At 52.5% G+C, this 20,067-nt stretch overlaps 1 protein-coding gene across 1 annotated transcript in view; it reads left to right on the plus strand.

Moving 5' to 3' along the window:
* The window catches only part of ATP7B (ATPase copper transporting beta), a 55,232-nt gene extending 37,032 nt beyond the window's left edge, over positions 1 to 18,200 (plus strand). The window contains 13 exon segments of the mRNA XM_059996118.1: positions 2,770 to 2,897; positions 2,999 to 3,153; positions 3,730 to 3,864; positions 6,858 to 7,052; positions 9,027 to 9,209; positions 10,540 to 10,708; positions 11,883 to 12,026; positions 13,310 to 13,452; positions 14,903 to 15,106; positions 15,205 to 15,322; positions 16,397 to 16,499; positions 16,970 to 17,189; positions 17,192 to 18,200. Of these exon segments, the coding sequence (XP_059852101.1) occupies positions 2,770 to 2,897; positions 2,999 to 3,153; positions 3,730 to 3,864; positions 6,858 to 7,052; positions 9,027 to 9,209; positions 10,540 to 10,708; positions 11,883 to 12,026; positions 13,310 to 13,452; positions 14,903 to 15,106; positions 15,205 to 15,322; positions 16,397 to 16,499; positions 16,970 to 17,189; positions 17,192 to 17,359 (2,065 nt within the window). The 3' untranslated portion in view covers positions 17,360 to 18,200.
* Positions 18,201 to 20,067: the final 1,867 nt, after the last annotated feature.

The following is a 20,067-nucleotide window of genomic DNA, read 5'->3' on the forward strand; positions in this document are numbered from 1 at the left end:
CAAAGTTAGAGGAAGCGGAGATGAGCCTCACTAATGATTTCTTAGAAAGACACCCAGTGGACATTTGAGGCAAGAATCACGATTTTTAAGCAAACATTTTAAAGCTTAGGAGTCAGGTTATGGGAGAGGAGGCTCTGCCCACAGCCCCGTCGTCACCTCCTTTCTACGGGAGCAGCTGCTCCTTCGTTGACACAGGCTTCTCTTGCCGCGGAGACCTCTGTGGACGGTAAACTCCAGGCTGTGCAGATGGGCCTCGGAGGGGAGCTTTGGAGCCTGGGCGTCTCCATCTCTGGGAGACTTTAAAAAGAAGCAGAGGATATTCTCGGTTGTAGAGATCCTCCCCTTCTTTTCATTTACTGTTCCCCCAGCCACCAAACAGATTTACACATCTGTTCCCAGCACTCAAGACTCAGGCTGCTGCCTGCTTCCCCTTTAAAGGTCTCTCCTTTTCCGTGCTCCCTTTCTTTCATTGTGGCCATTACTGAACTTAAATAAACCAGCTTGACTTTAGTTACTAGGTCATAGACCTGAGAGTTTTGTCCTGTGTGTAACCCCAGCCCAGCACAGTGCCTGGTACATAGAGGCCGGTCAACAGTGAACACGTCCGTCAGGTGATGGTCAAAGTCACCAGCACTGACTGTGCAGCGGGCCCTGCCCTCGGTGCCCACAGGCAGCATCTCAGGTCAACCTGGGAACAAATAGGGGTGACTGTCACCTACCTCACGTGGTTTGGGGAGGATTCATGTCAATATCGAGCACAGCACCTGCACTCCATACATGTCTGGTCTTCCTTCTCAAGTAAGGTGGCTTATCTGTACCCTCTCTCTGTGATAGTTTAAATGTAGTCTTTGTAGAATGAAAGGAAGGCATAAAATAACCTCAGAGCCCCGCTTGCTCTACGCCCCTGCTTGTCTGACTTTCTCCCCATTGGTTCATGAGCCAACGTTACATATACAGTTAAGTAAATTTGGTCCCTGTGACGCTTTCAGAGAGATGCTGCCAAAGCCGTCCTCGCTCCCTGGATGACTCTATTCCTGTCGTCCCCTCCTGTCCCCCCATCTGTCTCTCTCGCTCTCTGTGGGACCGTTCTCCCTAGCAGACAGTTCACACATACTCACAATTCACAATTTCCTGTCTTAATGCACACGCTCTTCTACTGCTGGTTTTCTCTTCTCTTTCACACAGAACTTCTTTTGAACGTTGTCTTCGGCTGCTTTCTTGTTTCCTCACCTCCCAGCCTCTCCTCAGCCCGTTCCAGCCAACCTTGTCCCTCCACCGGTCTCTGAGATCCCTTTTGCCAAAGACATCACGTCATTTCCATGAACCAAATCGACCACTGCTCTTATTTAATCCTCATTGCAGCCTCTCACCAGCATCTACCCCCTTTTCTGTCCCTTTAAAATACTCCTTTTTTTTTTTTTTTTATTAAGAGATAACTTACCTTCACTGAAGTACACGAATCCCAAGTGTACGGCGTGATGAGTTTTACACGTATCTGCGTCTAGGTAACGACCTCGCCGTATGCGATGCGGTGCGATGGGTGCTCCCTCCTGAAGGCCCCGCTCTCTCCTTTTCCGCCCCCATCCCTCACTGGCCCTTCCGCCTGATCAGCCTCCCGACATGCGCGTGTCCCAGGGCCCAGGTCTCTCTTCCAGGCACACTCCTGAGGAAGCTCGTACCATTTCAGGCTTTAGATCCTATCTATATTGTGACAGCTTCCCCATTTGACCTCTAGTCTCAGCCCGAATCCAGTCTTCAGCTCCCTGCTCTCCCGACTTGACATGTCTACGTGGAAGTCAAGTAGGCATCTTGGACCTGACACGTGAGAACAGAGATCTTCATCTCCTCTCCACTCCTTCTCTTCCCTCTCCCTCCCGTGGCCGCTTCTGAGGCGTCTCCATCTCATTAAACAACTTCTCATCCACCCAGTTGCTCAAACTGAAACGAAGAGCTCATGCTTGCTCCTCTTATGCGCTCAGCGCACACACACATCTTGCTGACACATCACGCCCCCCAGAGTTCCCGGGCATCTCTTCCCTCTGTCTCCAGCCCAGGCCACTGCTGCCACAGCCGAACTCTTCTGTCAGTTTCTGCTGTTGCCCCTACAGCCCATTCTCATGCAGCAGCCAGAGAGCTGACTTGAAAGTGCGAACCGGCTTACGTCACTTTCCCACTGAAAACCTTCACGCCCAAAGCCTGCACTTTGCCCTGCAAGACCCGACATGGTCCGGGTTCTGCCTGCTTCACTCGTGTCCCTCCAGCCATGCTTGCTGGCTTCCTGTTTATCAGAGGCCCCCTCTGTCCCGCCTCTGGGCCTTTGCATTAGCTGTTTCCTCTCTCTTGAGTTTTCCTTCCCCATGTATGGGGCCCTCTTGTCGTCCCGCTCAAATGTCATCTTCGCATGGGGCCTTCCCACTTCTCTCCTCCTCCGCGACCACCGAGGGAAGCCCTACGGTCACATCGTTGCCAGCACAGCACTTATTTAAGACCCGGGACCATCTTGCTTGTTGTCTGTTAGCTCCACAGAATTGCCCTCGTGAGCGTTGGGACTCGGCTGTCCTGCTCACAGCCGGCTTCCCAGGAACTAGGACAGCACCTGGTACTTAGCAGCTGCACAGTTTTGACTCAGTCTGTAAACGGCGGATAAAGTGGTTACTGCCGCTCAGTGTAAAGCAGGCGGTTTGTCTAGAACCCGACCTGGGTGACAGGCCAGGAGGGTGAGCTCCCGTGCGCGGTCCCCGAGTGTTACCCGAGTGGCGTCTGTTGCAGAGAGGAGCAGGTGCCCATGGAGCTGGTGCAGCGTGACGACATCATCAAGGTCGTCCCCGGGGGCAAGTTCCCAGTGGACGGGAGAGTCCTGGAAGGCAGCACCATGGCCGACGAGTCCCTCATCACAGGTGAGGACTCCGTCCCTCTGGGTGGGCGTCAGCACCCTGGCCAGGCCCCAGGGATGCCGACGGGGCTCAGCGCGTGGCGTTGGTCTCCTCTCCACCTCTAGGAGAGGCCATGCCCGTCACGAAGAAGCCCGGCAGCACGGTGATCGCCGGGTCCATGAACGCCCACGGCTCCGTGCTCATCACTGCCACCCACGTGGGCAACGACACCACCTTGGCTCAGATTGTGAAGCTGGTAGAAGAGGCTCAGATGTCCAAGGTAATGAAGGGATTTTATTTTTTATTTTATTTATTACTTATTTTAAAAATTCATTTATTTTTTATGCTGGGTCTTCGTTGCTGCGCGCAAGCTTTCTCTAGTTGCGACGAGCGGGGGCTACTCTTTGTTGCGGTGCATGGGCTCCTCATTGCAGTGGCTTCTCCTGTTGCGGAGTGCGGGCTCTAGGCGCGTGGGCTTCAGTAGCTGTGGCTCGCGGGCTCTAGAGCGCAGAGCTCAGTCATCGTGGCACACGGGCTTCGTTGCTCTGCGGCATGTGGGATCTTCCCGGACCAGGGCTCGAACTCGTGTCCCCTGCATCGGCAGGTGGATGCTTAACCACTGCGCCACGAGAGAAGTCCCGTGAAGGAATTTTAAAGGCAATATAACTTCAGCTGCCTCTCTCTAGAAATTATTCCAAGAGTCCCGTAGAATCAGGCAGATTTTACTGAGTAGAGAGATTGACTCATAAATGTAGTTAATGAGGGAGCCAGGAATCCCAGTCCCTGTCCATGCTTGCGGCGGTTTGTGTCTTTGGAGATTGTAATTTCCCGCGGTCTTCGTGTTTTGTTTCCATAGGCACCCATTCAGCAACTGGCTGACCGGTTTAGTGGGTACTTTGTCCCATTTATTGTCATCGTTTCAACTCTGACGTTGGTGGTATGGATTGCAATCGGCTTTATCGATTTCGGTGTTGTTCAGAAATACTTCCCTGTAAGTTGAACGCTGTGGGCAGCGTGCTTGTTGGGTTTTAAATAATCGATTGCCATTAATCCTATTTTTTCATGTCTTAAATTCATTGGGCTTTAATTACCCATTACATCTCATTTGCTTGCTTCACTTATTGGCAGCAAAGCCTCAGCCAGGGTAGGACAATCCTGGCTATGCAACTACGCAACTCCTGCGGGTTTTCACTAAAGATGCCTTTTGCTTTCTGGTTAGATCATTTCAAACACCACTGGCTCTCAGGCGTAATGCTTAAAGCATTTACATTTTGCACTATTGGCCATTTTTGAGGTGATGAGGCACACATCACAGAAGATAGGTCACGTCAGTCACAATAGCATGATAATATTATTTGACCAGTTTTAAGAAAAATAGATTTTTTGCTGGCTACCTCCATATAGACCATCTAACCTTGCAGCTTCCCAAGTAACACTAATAGCTTTTTAATAATTATTTATTAAACATTATAGATGAAGCAATGGAATATATAGCTTTGAGTTTAAAAAGTGGACGAAGAATACTATCTTAGGAAATACAGTTTTATCAAAATTCAAAAAAAAATACAAAACGTTTCTGCTTCAGCAGTAAGAACTCACATACATCAGTGATTGGCAGCTGGCAGTGGTTTTGATTTGGTGACGTCTGGAGATGCTTTTGGTTGTCGTGGCTGAGGAGGGGTGCTGCTTGGCCTTTAGTGTGTATGATAGGAGCCAGGGATGCTGTTAAACATCCTACAACACACAGGACAGGTCCCCACAACAAAGAATTATCTGGCCCCAAACGTCAATAGTGCTGAGTTGGAGAAACCTGGAGAGACATAAAAAGCTAATGGCCCACTTGGAGTAGTATTTGATAACTGCCCAGTGAGTAGAACAATTGTTTTACCTTATTTTTTAAAATATCTCATACTTAGCACAGTCTAATATGTATTTTACCTTAGAGCCATAAAATAAGAAACTGGAAATACAGAATAGATCATTTTTTCCTTTTTAAAAAATTTTTTATCCGTAGTTAAAGGCATATCATATGTTCTTGGTGTACTTGTCATTCACTTAGATATGATTTTCCTCCCTCAAATTTCCTATCTTAAAATGTCCAAGTGAAACACTTTCTGACCTCTAGGGAGATTTCAGTGTCTTAAGAGTAGCCTATGACTGTATTCCTAGAATTTGCCGGTGGCTCTTATGGCACCTGACCGCCAAAAATTTTGGCTTTTGTGGGAGAGCAGCTCATTGGCATGTGGCTGTGGGAAACTCAATCCTAAACAAGTTGGAATATCTGGCTTCCTGCTGTTCCCTACCTTTCCATCTTACTTTCACTTCTTTTGTTTTTATCTGCAATATCAGGGAGGATGCGGACAAATGAGGTACTGCATGTTCCTTTAAGACATTGTTGTCACTCTGCTCTGTACAAGTCATCTGTAGGGACAGGGTTCGTGTCAACCTCTGGAAGTCCACCCCACTCCTCTCAGAATGCCAGGTGTGATTTTGACAAGAATCTCTGGAGGTTAAAAACAAAACAAAACACAACACAACACTTCATCCTTACCTCTACAAAATCACATTATGTGTTAAACAGCATGTCCTTCTACCGAAATCAAACTGTTTCTGTGAAAATTGAATGACCCTTAATCATGTAGCTTATTTTAGAATCTGCCTCTCAAAGTCAAAGAATAGAGGGTAGATGGATCTAAAGAGATTGTGGTCTATATCCTCGATTTAGAAAACATGCATTTTACTGTAATTAAGTGAATACAGCATCTCTCAGTTTTTCTCCAGAGATACTAGCCATTTTGAAAGATAAACCGAGGTAACTCAAGATGTTAGGATGCAAATAATCATACCAATATGTGTCACCAGGTAACTGGGAAGGAGACCTGTATTTTTTTGGTTTTGGATTTTTATAAAGGAAACAGTGGTGGAAAATAGAAGAAAATAAAGATGGCTCCAAATCCCATCCCTATATGCACTTTTCTGCACTTTGGTGAACATCTTTCCAGTATTGTTGAAAGGCTATCTAGAGATATAGGCAGATAATTTTGCACTAATTGAATCACAACACATGCCATTTTATGCTTGTTTTTTTAAATTCAGCAATCCTACTGATATCTTTCCATGTCAATATGTATACATCATCATTTTAACATGTGCATAATATTCCATTATGCACACCATACCTGCAGTTTAATTAACCAATCCCCCATTGGTTGTTTCCAGTTTTTTCCTTTTATGAAAAAGCACTGTGAGAAATATCCTTGTATCTTTTCCTACATGATTATTACCTTAGAGTTGATTCCTTGGAGAGCTATAGTTTTTTTAAGCTTTCATAATAATAAAAATAATAATGGTAATGTAATAGCTATACTTTCTCAGACTCCTCTCTCCTACTACGTCAGGTGTTGTACTGTGTATATTTATGTTTGTATGTATTTGTATGTGTGTTACCTCATTTCATCCTTACAAAAACCTGTGAGCTGGGTATTATTACCTCCATGTTGTACGTGAGGAAGCTAAGACACGGAGTGTCAGAGCCAGGATGTAGACCTACGTGGTCCGATTCTAGAGCCTGTGCTCTTCCCCTATCGGGGATTTTTACGTGCCTCTCTCCTCTCATGATGCCTTTCCCTGAGGAAAGCCTGTAGGATCAGGTTGGAGCAGTAAAGTGAACCACGCGATACCTGCAAAGCAGAGCGGGCCGCACCGTGTCTCCTGGAGCCCAGCTCATCACGCCAGTTCAGGTCCCCCACCTGCACTGGAATGTTCTTTTTTTTTTTTTTTTTAATTTTTATTGGAGTAGAGTTGATTTACATGGTTGTGTCATTCTCTGCTGTACAGCAAAGTGAATCAGTTACATGTATCCACTCTTCTCTAGATACTACTCCCATATAGGCCCCGACAGAGTGGAATGTTCTCATATGATCAGAATTACGTGTGGTGCCTCCTCTAACTCCCACCCTGCCTCTGTCTCTTTCCTCTCGTCAGACGTCCAGCAAGCATATCTCCCAGGCAGAGGTGGTCCTCCGGTTTGCGTTCCAGACGTCCATCACGGTGCTGTGCATCGCCTGCCCCTGCTCTCTGGGCCTGGCCACGCCCACGGCCGTCATGGTGGGCACGGGGGTGGCCGCCCAGAACGGCATACTCATCAAGGGAGGCAAGCCTCTGGAGCTGGCCCACAAGGTTGGCCCCCGCTTCCTTCGAGGTCTTGGCTGGGGTGATTCTGTAGCCGTATACGCTGCATGATTTTTTTTCTTTTTTGACTTAGAGAGTCCTAGTGAAAATAGTACCTGTTTAAGTTTCATATTCAGAGAAAAACCTGAAAGAGGACCGAGGGTAGCACTACTAATTAAGTAAAACAGGAAGCCAGGACTAACGGGGAATGACAACAGGACCGGCAGCAGCTCACGGTCAGAGACCTAAATGCTGTATAAATATTGATTTAATCTCATCGATAGCCCTGAGGTGGGTGCTGGTTGTTTCCACTTTACAGGTGAGGGAAGCGCAGCAGGAGTGGGCTGGGCGACTTGCCGAAGGCCTGCAGCTAAGATGTGCAGCTCCGGGCTCACAGCCAGGGGGCCGGGCTCTGGGGAAAGGAGCTGCGCTGTCTCCGCGTGATCGGGGAGGGTCCTGGGACCTCGGGTGGAGTAGCAGGTAGCAGTGTCTATGGAGAATCTCCCTTCAGCCCAGCAGTCCCCAGCCTTCCATCCTCCCTTTATTTCTTCGGTATCTGTTGAGCGTTTACTCTGCGTGGGTCCTGTGCTGGGCCCTGGCTCTCAAGGACCTTCCTGTCCAGCAGGAAAGACAGACACGGAGCAAGCAAGCAGCAGGCGCCGTGGAGAGTGTGAGATGCCGTGAGGACAGTTCCTCAGGGGCCTAACCGTAGACCCGTGTGTGTTGGATGGGGTGGGCGCTGGTGCAGGTGCTCAGGGGAGGTCTGAGACCTGTCAGCTGACAACAGAGGTTGGGAGGGGTGTCCCGGCTGTGGGACCAGCACGTGGAAAGGACCCGGGGGGGGCCGTGCTGCCTGGTCCCAGACTCCGTAGGACTGGAGACCGTGAACATGTCCCCGCCATTGTGTCCCCGGCATCTTGCCCCGCTCCTGGCACGTTGGAGTCACTCCACAGTTATTTTCTCAATAACTAAATGAGGGCCAGAAAGAGAGAGAAACTGACAGGAGACGAGGGTCCTGAAGGAGGAAGGAGGGGAGAGAGGGGCCCTGAAGGGCTTCGGAGGGTTATTCAGTCCCGGTCCAGAGCTTAACCAAGAGCAGCAGGGACACACGGGGGCAGGGGCGGGGGTGAAGCGCCTGCAGGAAGACCGTCCTGGCGGCGGAGCGGGGGCTGGACTAGAAGCTGGCCAGGACTGTCAGAGGAAGGCCGGTTAATCGTGGTGAGGAGGCCCCACTCAGTCAGAAACAAGAAGCGGAGCTGTTGTTCGCTAAATGAGGGAGAACCAAGCCTGCAGCACGCAGTCTGAGTGCAACAAGGGCTGACCTTGTACCAGGTCCAGGGGCGCGTGGAGCGAGGGAACTGCTGGGCTCCGGCCTCGCAAGCTCAGGCGCCGAGTGTGGCTGCTTCTGACTGGCTGAGCCCAGACCCGTGGGGACCAGTGCCAAGCTGCCGCTGACCAAGGGGGACAGGTCCCCAGACTAGCTCTGTGGTTGCTTGTTACTACGGCCAAGGAACACTCCCTTCCTTTTGTGAACTTGGAATTCGAGAACACTATTCTCCGTAGGCTTTTGCACTGATGCAGGCCGGAGGAAACAGTGGTTGACCCGGCAGATAGCGGTGGACCGGGAGGTGGGCAGAGCCCTCAGGGTCACGCTCCTGACCCGGCCCGAGGAGGAGGCCGCACGGCGTTACTGCACGGTGATGCCTCCCTGTTACATCAGAGTGAGAGCTTCTGGCTCACCCTGGTCCAGCTTAAGCCGGAGTGTGGATTTTTTTTTTAACTGGGCAGAGAGGGAAACAATGTTTTGGCAGAGGGAGTGGTTGAGCCTTGGGATGGACGCAGAGGATTCTGTAGCGTGTCATGAAGGAGTGTATTGTGACCTGCTTGGGGTGGGTTGAGTGAAGTTCTGCCTCGAGATTGTGAGGACTCTGAGAGTCCCTTCCCTCTGTGTTTTGGTCACTGAGATGTGGTTTTTTTGGGCAGATAAAGACTGTGATGTTTGACAAAACTGGCACCATCACCCACGGGGTCCCCAAAGTCATGCGGGTCCTTCTGCTCGTGGACGTGGCCACGCTGCCCCTCCGGAAGGTGCTCGCTGTGGTGGGGACTGCGGAGGCCAGCAGTGAGCACCCCCTGGGCGTGGCAGTCGCCAGATACTGTAAAGAGGTAGGTGGACTGGGCGTTGCTGGGCCCTCGCTTCCCCGGCTCCCCCGCTCTCCTCAGCTGGGCTGGAAGACTCCGGGCTCCTTCCTCCTCACACGCCTTTCCTCCTCGCTGCCCCTGGCCCCCACGTCAGCTGCCTCCACAGAGGGCTTGGCTCGTGTGGTCTGGAAACTGCTGAGCAGGCCCCCTGGAGCAGGTGGGGATGCAGCGCACAGCGGCAGGTCCCTCGTCACGTTTCCAGATCTTCACAAAGCAGTTCGGTGTTATGAGCTAATGGCCATTCATTAGGCATTTCCTGAGCATCCCGAGCTCAGGGGAGTAAGAATTCATAAGAGGCGAGCTCTGCCTGCTGGGAGTTCATGGTCGGGTGGGGAAGACAGGCGTGTTCAGTCCCGCACGAGCGCTTCGTGCAAAGGGATACAAAAACGAAGGGGGTCTCGGAGCCAGGTCGGGAGAAATCCATCCACTGGGGACTCCTGAGACGGAGAGGAAGCAGCAGAAGTGACCAGAGGACTGTGGGCTGTTGGCACAGTTAGTGGGGAGCCTTCCCCTCTGACCTCTGCAGGTGAGAGGGCCTAGTTAGCTTTCTCTGTTTTCAGTCTGTGCGTGGAGGCAGCAGGACGTGCCAGAATACTGCCCTGAAAACATGTCAACTGTCTGAACAGGACAATTATCAGTAAATGTAGAAGGTGACATGGATGCCTTGGGGAAGAGCTGACAAGTCTTCCCGGACAGTAGGGTGCGGCTATTTCCCCTCTCATCCTTCTGATGTTTCAGAAAGAATTCTGCTCACCCCCAGGCATCCTTCCTTTGGGTTCTGTTACCCAAATAAACCCAGCCCTTCCCCTTCTCCTGCCACGTCGGCCCTCCCCACCAGGGTCTGGCCATGGGCGATTATCCCTTGATGGCCTTAAAATAGTTTACCACTTACCTATTCCATCGTTTTTATGAAATTATTTGCAACAGAAAAAGAAAATCTTTCCTCCCTTTGGCACCTTCATCCCCGCCACCCCCTCCCCGACCTCAGCCCTTAATGTGGGGTGTTGGATGTGAATTGCCTTTCTCCTTTCTGGACTGCAACCTGTCCACTCTCCCCAGGCATCCAAACTCTAGGAGAGGGTTGAGGCTGTTTTAAATGACTGTGTCCTATGAGAGAGAAAGAGTAGCTGACTTGAGCGTCGATCTCTCCGCCTTTCCCGGAAGTTCTCCCGTCCCTCCCTTCCCTCTAAATTCCTGGTGTCTGCTGCTCTCCCCCCGCCTCACCCCCACCTCTGTCCTGACTCCCTCTCGACTCACCTGTTTTCTGCTTCCTCTCCCCCACTTTCCTTCCCAGGAACTTGGCACAGAGACCTTGGGATACTGCACGGACTTCCAGGCGGTGCCCGGCTGTGGGATCGGCTGTAAAGTCAGCAACGTGGAGGGCATCCTGGCCCAGGGCGAGCGCCCACGTGGCCAACCGACCGCCCATCTGAACGGTGTCAGCAGCATCCCCATGGAAACAGGTATCCCTGGCCTCGGTTTCCGCTGCCTGGCCCGCCGGGGGCTGGGCCCAGCCATGGAGAGCGCCATGCCAGGCTTGCCCCGTGGTTCCCGACTGCGGAGAAGGTGGCTCAGGGCTGGTGCGCCGCACGCCATCTCCCAGGGAAGCCTGCAGCTTCTCTCGTGTTCTTCGATGTGGCTGAATCTTGACGCTAATGGCAGACAAAAGCAGTGTGTGACTTAGAGTCATGGAGTATTGCTTCCCTGCTCCCTAGTCTCGAGTCTCCTCTTTCTTAGCCCAGGTTAGTCTTGGGATAAGACTCGTAAGCTACAGGGTAGGCAGATGGGAGTCTTCCTTTTGTTCCTCCTAAACAGGAAACCTCCATGTGGTCAACTCTGATGGGACGTGACGTATTTACAGAGCTGGCAGCCATCAGGGAAAGTGAACGGAAATGGTCTGCCCAAGTCAAGAAGGGGCGCTGGAGGGACAGCTGCTCTTTGAATAACGGCCTTTCTTATTCAAAGGGTGCTAGCCATCATCATAAGAGAGTGGAAACGCCCCCAAACCAAAAAACCCATGTCTAGTGTTTGCTCTTAAGTATGTTAGTAGTTAAATCTTGATTTAGATTTTGTTAGAAGCTATTACCACCTTATGGCAAGTTAAAGCCCTGGGATGACCTTTCCTTTGCCTTCCAGGGACTGGTCTATCAGTGACACCTAAGGTAGAGGTGACAGGTGCAGGACTCAGCTGGCCTCTTAGGAGGTATAGCTTCAAAACCTTTCATACACGGTGGCCGGTTGTTAGCCGATTCACCTTGCATCATCTGTACCAAGCAGTGATGGGTCTAGTCCACACTGGCTTTCGGCGCTGACCAAATAACTAACCGCTTCTAATCCTAATTCTAATCCAATCTAACGGCAGCAGCAGATACCCCTAAAGGCCAGTAGGTACACTACGTGGTGTTTAATATGTTTGTAACATCTTTACATGTTTTAATTCATACCGCGGTTCTGCATGTTAGTTATTCTTTTTCCCCTGGTTCTTTAAGGATGGTTTTTCAAGAGGTGTTTATTAGGTTGTGGTTTTTCCAGAACCGTCAAGTGGACGTTTTGCTGTTGAAACCATCCCATGGTTTTTAGTGCTTTCTCCCAGTGAACTCGGCCTCTTTGGGAATAACCACACACTCCTTTGAGCAGATGCGGTCCCGCAGACCTTCTCTGTGCTGATCGGCAGCCGAGAGTGGATGAGGCGCAACGGCTTGACCGTCACCAGCGACATCAGCGACGCGATGACCGATCACGAGACGAAAGGCCAGACAGCCATCCTGGTGGCCATCGACGGTACTGCTCTGCTCCCCTGTCCTCTGCTCTCAAGTGAAGCTGGAGACGTCAGGCAGAAATAGAGTCCTTTTTTTTTTTTTTTAAAGTAAATCTTCCTCACTGTTAATTTTAGTTCTATTTTCGAAAAGGCTGTCTTGCCATTTTTTTCACTTCATTGTCGATCCTGAGGCCCCCTCTGGCCACCTCCATCTTCGCCGCCAGAGTGAAGATGGCTTCAGCCTCTTTGCTCTTGGGATTCTAAACTGTCTTCCCCACCATCGTTTGCATCTGCCCAGGTTGGCAGTTGAAAGTCATCCTTTCTCATTCATCACTGCAGGCGAAACAGCTGTTGACTTCCTAAGAGGTTTAACTCTAAGATGCTTTACACACTGAAATCCCCTGCAGCCTTCACAGAGCTTCTCAAGATTGTGTGTATCTTAGTACTCAGGTTATATCCTGGGCTTTACATCTCAGGTAGATTAGAATCACTTTGTTACTGTTAGTTTCTGCTAATAGAAGTAAAAACTACATGCAAATAAGAAATAATTTAATTGCTGTATTTTGAATGCTCCTCTTTTCCCATATTCTCTATCTCTCTCTCTCTCTCTCTCTCCCCCCCTCTCTCTGTCTTTTTTTCCGGCTCTCACTGCCATGCCTTCCCCCGAGTCCTTTAAACGCACAACCCCCTCAGCTTGTCAAGCTGGAAATGGCTCAATTAAAAGTGCCTCTTACACATCCTCACCCTCACTGCTCCCGTCACACCTCAGTCCCCAGTCCTCGAATGCCTTCCTGTGTCAGTACCCAAAGAGTCACTCAAAAAAAAAAAAAAGAAAAAAATTCTATAAAGTATTTCTGTAGGAAGAGACAGAAAGGAAGGATTGATTTTCTAGCTGTTTGGACATGTGTCACTTTTTAAGTAGCATTTGTTGCATTTCTCATGTTTTAATAGCTAACAGGTATTGAGTTATTATGAGTCAGGCGCTCTGCAAAGGAAGAGATGTTCCTTGCAGAAAATCTAGAAAATTCCGAGAGCTGTAAAAAAAATGGAATCCCTCATTATCCTACCCCTCAGAGAGCCACTGTTAACTTTTTAACAGTCCTTCCAGACTTTTGTACGCATCTGGAAATGTATGTAAATTAAAAAAAAAAACAAAATCAAAACCGTATTCTGTTGTACAGTTTGGTGTTTTGCTTTGGGCGTGTAACACGGTATTAGGAAAACTGTTCCGCATCATGAAGTCTTACTTGCTTCTCGGGCTGCCCAGGGCGCTGCCACGTGTGCTCACCTGCGGTGTCTCCTGCAGGTGTGCTCTGTGGCATGATCGCCATCGCAGATGCGGTCAAGCAGGAGGCCGCCCTGGCCGTGCACACACTGAAGAGCATGGGCGTGGATGTGGTTCTGATCACGGGGGACAACCGCAAGACAGCCAGAGCCATTGCCACCCAGGTAAGGGCCGGGGGCCGGGATGTCTCCCACATCTGAAACTGCAAGCGATTTCAAGCTGGCAGAAGCAGTTTAAGGAAGATAGGTAAACACTAGTGCATTGAGCACTCAGCTTTGCTCTGGTCCTCCCCCCTCGCTGGGGTTTTTCTCTCCACACGCTTTGATCTCGGAGCCGTGCACGTCCCACAGGGGACCACCTTGCTGCTGCCCCAAAGATCACGCTGCTGGGGCCTGGGTGCCAGCACTCATCCCTGCACGGTGGCTGCAGCCCCGGAAAGGCTGTCCCAGCATTCTTTATTTTCCAGCCGCTGCACTGAGGAAAAAAGACCATGGCTTGAGGGCTGAAATAAACAACCTTGTAGCCTTTATATTAAGGGAGTGTTTTGCCGGCCCAGCTCTTCTCACTCTGCACCAGATAAGCCCCTGGGTCCCGGCAGTTCTTCTGCGGCGCTAGGGTCTGACTTTGGGCCACGAGGGCAGCACGACCGCATGCCTGCCTGCCCTGCCTCGCGGGGAGGGCTCCAGTGCAAACTCCAGACAACTGTATACCACCCCTTGCGGACATGTGTGTAAAGCTGTCTGCTTTTGAGAAGGAATTGCTCCTTGGGAAGGGAGCGGCAGTGCCCTGTCAGTCGTCCTTCTGAGAGTACACCCACTCCCGCATTAAAACTTGTTCCTGCATTCAGCAAGCACTTACTAAGCGCCACCCCTGTGACAGAGAGGAGTGAAGAGGGCGCCGCCCTTGAGGAGCTCACGGTCCAGTGGGGAGGGTGGCCCAGGGACCAAGTGTAAACCAGGTGCTGGGCGCTCCAGTGGAAGAGTGCACGGGACGCATGGGAGCTGCCAGCTTACCCCTCAGCCTGGCGGGGGCCGGGGACACCTTCCAGGGGAGAGGAGGCCTGCAGGAGTCAGATGAAGAAGAAGGGGTGCTGGGGGCAGCAAAAGTGACCTTTGCAGGACAGAGCAGGCAGCACGAGCACCGCCTGCGGGTGCAAGGTAGCAGCGAGTTGGAGAGGCCAAGGCGGGGCCCGCTGGGGCCGGGGGTTGGGGTGCAGGGAGCTGGGCACAGGCAGGACCTGACCTGGGGATCTTGGGAGGCAGGCAGAGGAGTTTGGACGTTGGCCTAAGGGAAGTGGGATCCGCTGGAGGCCTTGAAGCAGGAGAGTAACGTGACCAATGATTACTGTTTCGGAAAGGTCACCGGGACGGCATCTGGAGAAGAGTGCTGGGAGGGCAGGATGTGGGCAGGAGGCCAGCGAGGGTCCCAGACCACCGCGGGGTGTTGGGATGGGAGCAGGGGGTACATTTGCCGTGCGACCTGGCATCTGCAGGACTTGGTGACGGGACCTGGAGGCTGAGGGCTCCTAGGCTTCTGCTCCTGTTCCTGCCCCTCGGCAACACCGGATGTTATTGTGCATTTGCTTTTTTATTGACTGCTGTTCTTTCCTTTCAGGTTGGCATCAACAAAGTCTTTGCGGAGGTGCTGCCTTCTCATAAGGTGGCCAAGGTCCAGGAGCTCCAGAACGAGGGGAAGAGAGTGGCCATGGTGGGCGACGGTGTGAACGACTCCCCGGCCCTGGCCCAGGCCGACGTGGGCATCGCCATCGGGACGGGCACGGACGTGGCCATCGAGGCAGCTGACGTCGTCCTCATCAGAGTGAGCTCTGCTGCGTCTCCCCTCACTGTTGCCCGTAGCAGGAGTGCCGAGGGCCGCAGAGCGGAGCTCGCAGTTCACCGTGTGCTCCTCTCCTGCAGAATGACTTGCTCGACGTGGTGGCCAGCATTCACCTCTCCAAGAGGACCGTCCAGAGGATACGACTCAATCTGGTGCTGGCACTGATCTACAACCTGGTCGGGATCCCCATTGCAGCAGGTAGGCCCTCGCTGCCCTGTTGCCTCTGGCCCTAGTTGTGGCCAGAAGCCTTGAAGAAAGAGTTGATTTTATTATGTTCCGCTTTGTAAGTCTCCAAAGGTAGATGAGAGACTGCAGGGAGAACCCAAGCCTTCTGTTCACTGCTGGCCTCTCTGAAAAGCTGGCCAAGTTGCTCAACCCTATTTACCTTGGCCCTGTTTTCTGGAACATTATTAAGACATACAGTCTGAAAAATAATCAATATTAACAGTTATGGGGCACCCGTTACACGCTAAGCCTGGGATCAGTGCTTTAGAACTTTGTCTTAAGAATTAATCCCGCCTAGGTTTTATCCTGACTCGGAAATAATCATGGGAAGAGATGAATATTGTCTGCTCCCTAAGTCCTCCCTCCCCCACTGTATCTTGTGTCACCAGAGAGGGAAGAGTTGTTCCAAAGACCCCTGCAAGGAAAGCGCCTACATGGGCCAAGACCTATTTTTAAACGTGACTGCCGCACCCCACATTCCGCTGTTGGGTCCGAGCGGTCGGCACTGCCTCACGCGGTGGATCAGCACGTCCACTGCAGCCTGGCTCCGGCAGGTGCATTCCTGCCCTGTGGCCGGCTCAGGACCTGGTCCCCTCCCGGGCTTGCGGCTCTGTCCCAGGACCTGGTCTTGTTGCCCCTCATCAAGGTGCTTTGACGCCCTTGAGGGAGGACCTTCCGTGGAGAGAGGGCCCATGTTCGCCAGCGTGTTGCCCCGGTGCTCACACCCCCGAGGTGCCCCCGCATGGTGGCACCTGCAAGTCCCTGGGGCGCCCTGTCCCCTGGCGCTTCCCCCAAACAGGTGAGGGCACGTCTGGATGGTCCCAGGAAGGTCAGGGTGGGTGGGGGACCCCAATCCCCTTGACGGTGCCCCCGCCCCCCCCCGCCCAGCTCTGAGACCGCCCGCCTCAGGCCCACGGGCACGCGGTCAGCGGCCAGCCCAGGGGCTTCCGAGCCGCCCTGAGGAGAGCTTCTGGTGGGCGGCGAGGCTGGGCCCCCCTCGCTGTCCGCCCTGGGCTGCGGCCTGAGTGCAGTCCCCCTCTTGGCCAGGTGTCTTCATGCCCATCGGCGTCGTGCTGCAGCCGTGGATGGGCTCGGCGGCCATGGCTGCCTCCTCCGTGTCCGTGGTCCTCTCGTCACTGCAGCTCAAGTGGTGAGTCCCCGCGGCGGGCCCGGGGGCCGGGGTGGGTGTGCGCCCCGAGCGGGGCCCGGCGTGTGTTTGTGTAACGGCTTGTCCACCGCGAGCCAAGTTTGCCTCTGATCAGTCACCTCGCACTGCTTCTTCCCGTTACTCTGCTCGATGGCTGTCTGTGTCGAGAGGTAGCTGTAGGATCCCTGTCTGTAATCATTTTTCCTTTTTTAAAAGGGATCTTTATTTACTTATGCTTTCAGTTAACAAAAGTTAATGACAGCCTACTATGTACCAGGCATTTGGCTAGAAAGTTTCTAAGTTGGGAACTTGCCCTGAGCCATGGGAGTTTGGTGGCCTTTGTTTCCTTTAAAAGCCTTGAGGCCCTGATACTGCGTGTTATTAAAGACTTCATGAGAGGCCTTCACCGGGCTTTACAGAAAAAGGCTGTGTGTCCAGAATGGCTCAGGTGCTCTTGGATTCTTGCTTTGCAGCTACAGGAAGCCGGAGCTGGCGTGGTATGAGGCGCAGGCGCAGGGCCGCATGAAGCCCCTGACCGAGTCCCAGGTCAGTGTGCACATCGGCATGGACAACCGGCGGCGCGACTCCCCACGGGCCGCGCCCTGGGACCAGGTCCGCTACATCAGCCAAGTGTCCCTGTCCTCCCTCAAGTCTGACGGGCTGTCCCGGCACGGCACCGCGGCCGGCGACGAGCGGGGAGCAAGTGGCCTCCGCTCCTGAGTGACCGGGACGAGGAGCCATGCGTCCGAAAGCCGCAGGCGGTTGTGGCCCCCGCCCGGCCCCCCTCCCTGTGTGGCCGAGGCTCCAGCCTGACAGCAGCAGCAGCAGGCGGCGGAGCCCCTCGCCAGCCCTGGACGTTCTAGATCACCCCTCCCCGCGGCTTGTGGACCACGCTGCCGGGGTCCCATGGGCTCATTGGAAACCTTGCTGGCCTCGAGAAGAGGAGGGACAGCCAGCCCTCCTCGCATCCTGTGCCGTAGCGTTTGGGATGACTGCCTGTGAAACGAGGACGATCTCGTTGGGTCCAAAAACTTAGCTGGGCCTGTCCACAGAATTCATTAAAACCTCGGGCTCCGGCGCTTTTTGTTTCTTTTGGTTTTTGTTTTTTTGTGTTTTTTTTGCGGTACACGGGCCTCTCACTGTCGTGGCCTCTCCCGTTGCGGAGCACAGTCTCCAGACGCGCAGGCTCAGCGGCCACGGCTCACGGGCCCAGCCGCTCTGCGGCACGTGGGATCCTCCCGGACCAGGCCCCGAACCCGTGTCCCCTGCATCGGCAGGCAGACTCTCAACCACTGCGCCACCAGGGAAGCCCTCCGGCGCTTTTTGACGACACCCACGTGCATCGCGTATCCGAGAGCATCACTTACCTCGGGTGTCCCCGTCTTTTCTGCTGGCGCCATCTCTTCCTTTTCTGTCCTTGACCCTGGGGCTGTGGCATCCCGTCGTCTGAGGGCCGGGCTGATGTCCTCACATCCCCGCGGCTGCTCTGCAGGGGGCTCATGTGCTCCTTCCTGAACCCCTTGCCCACACGGCCACCAGAGAGCCGCCATGCTTCTTTCTCCTCGGGGTGAGGAGAGGTCTTTGTTGCTTACGACCCTCTTCTCCGTGGAGTCCTGGCTTCTCAACGCCGCCGAATCCAGTGCTGTTGCTGACTGTCGCTGCCCAGCTGGAGGGAGGGTCTCAGAGCCCGAGACTTGAGAAATCCGGCTTCTTGGGGTGGGGTGGGGGTGGTCCGGGGGGACCCAGGGAGGCATGTGGTGCAGGAACCTGCTTGCTCCGTTCCAGGGGCTTCAGTTACATGGCCCACTATGTGACTGTCATCCCACGTGGTGCATTGTGGGAGTCAGGTCAGTGCTGCCCCAGTGCCTACAGCACTCCGGGGAAATGATACCCAAACAAGAGAGGAAATCTCAGTCCTCCACACGCATTGACTTCTGCACGCAGAGCTGGTGCCTTAGGGAAGGGGGTGACCACAGTTTCCCAAGAGAACATCTGTTTCTAACTTTAAGTGGCCTTTGTGGTTGCACAGCATCGGAGGGGCAGCAGTGGGGCCCATGGCGGACTCAGGGCTTGGTGGTGATTGGCAGACCACGCGGGGTAGACTAGTACTATCAGAATCTTAGACTAGGCAGTGCAGAGCCTGTTCTAAGTTCCAAGGTGAAGCCCTTATCACACACATTTTAGTTAGTTACTGTCAGTTATTTTCCAGGGGGATATAAGCACTTTTTATAAGTTACCTCTCATCCTCCCAACAAGCCAGCAAAGTTAGATAATTCACAGGCGGGAAACAGGCTCAGAGAAGCTAGGAATCCCACCCAGGATCACACAGCCAGTATACGTGGTAGAAGAGGGATCTGAATTCATGTCTGTTGGCTCTGAAATCTTTTCTCTAACTTGGCCCTACCTTGAATATTTTGCTCAATAAGAAGAAACGAGAAAAAGGCCCTTGCGCTCCCGGAAGACCGAACCTGCCGGGTGATATATTTGCTGACTTGGGGTGAGATCTGACCGCGAGGTCATGTCATGTTCCCTTTGGATGGTTCCTTTCCATTTGCATATAATTTAGTTTTTGCTGGGTCTTAGCCTCTAAAGTTGATGTGCAGGGTTTTGTTGTGTTTTTATGGTTTCCAGTCTTCCCTCCCCTCCCCAGCCCCTTCCTGCTCTGTGTTCCCAATTGTGTCCTCTCTTTACTCCTGGCTGTGCTTGGGGAATGTGTCCTGTTTTGTAACTGGGCTAATCATTGTCTAAAGAATCTAATTGTATTGATTTTTCAAAAAGCTTTTAGGACCATAGATGTCATGTTTATAGGGACATGGAAATATTTATATAATTGTACAGAAAATAACCTTTCAGAGATGTTCAAAGTATAAGTTTGTTTTGGTCAGAAAAGAAGAATTCCTATTTCAAAAACTTTCCCATGCTATATTAGAATAAAGTTTCTTTTTCTATTCATCTAAAAATTTGCCTTTGGCTGGCTCCGAGTGGGAAGCGTGTAGGAGCCAGTGCAGCGCCATCTTTGGTGAGAACCTCGAGGTGCTGGCTTTGCTCAGTGCCTTTTCAGGGGGAGAATAGAATGCGGTTTAACAGTGGAGGCCAGGAGGGTGGCCCGAGCCCTCTGATGGGCCATCCCAGCACTGTGTGAGCCCCTCTCCCGAAGGCCTTCCTCAGTGGTCTGTGGGGAGAGCTCTGGAAAGCACCGCCTCAGGGTACCTGTCCCGCTGGTTCGGACACGGGCCTAGGTGACCCCATCATATGCACTTCCCTGGTTGAGGGCGATTGTCTACAAATGGCTGTTCTCAAATGCACACATTTAATCAGAACAGCTATATTTTGGGATCCTTGGCCCTGAAGGAATCGGGTGGGAGGGGTAGTAGAAAAGTCTGGACCGAAGTGCTGTGTTGGGAAGGCTCTGTGGGCATGTTGTGTGTGTGTGGGGGGGGGAGCTGTACCTAGAGGTGAAGTGACAGTGTCATTCGTCATCCAAACCAGGATACTTTTAAGAGTGAAAGGAGGTGCTATTAACAATTATGACAGGGCAACTGGCCTGAACTGGGACTACCCAGGCAAACTG

Source organism: Delphinus delphis, chromosome 18, assembly GCF_949987515.2.
Source record: "Delphinus delphis chromosome 18, mDelDel1.2, whole genome shotgun sequence".
NCBI lineage: Eukaryota > Metazoa > Chordata > Mammalia > Artiodactyla > Delphinidae > Delphinus > Delphinus delphis.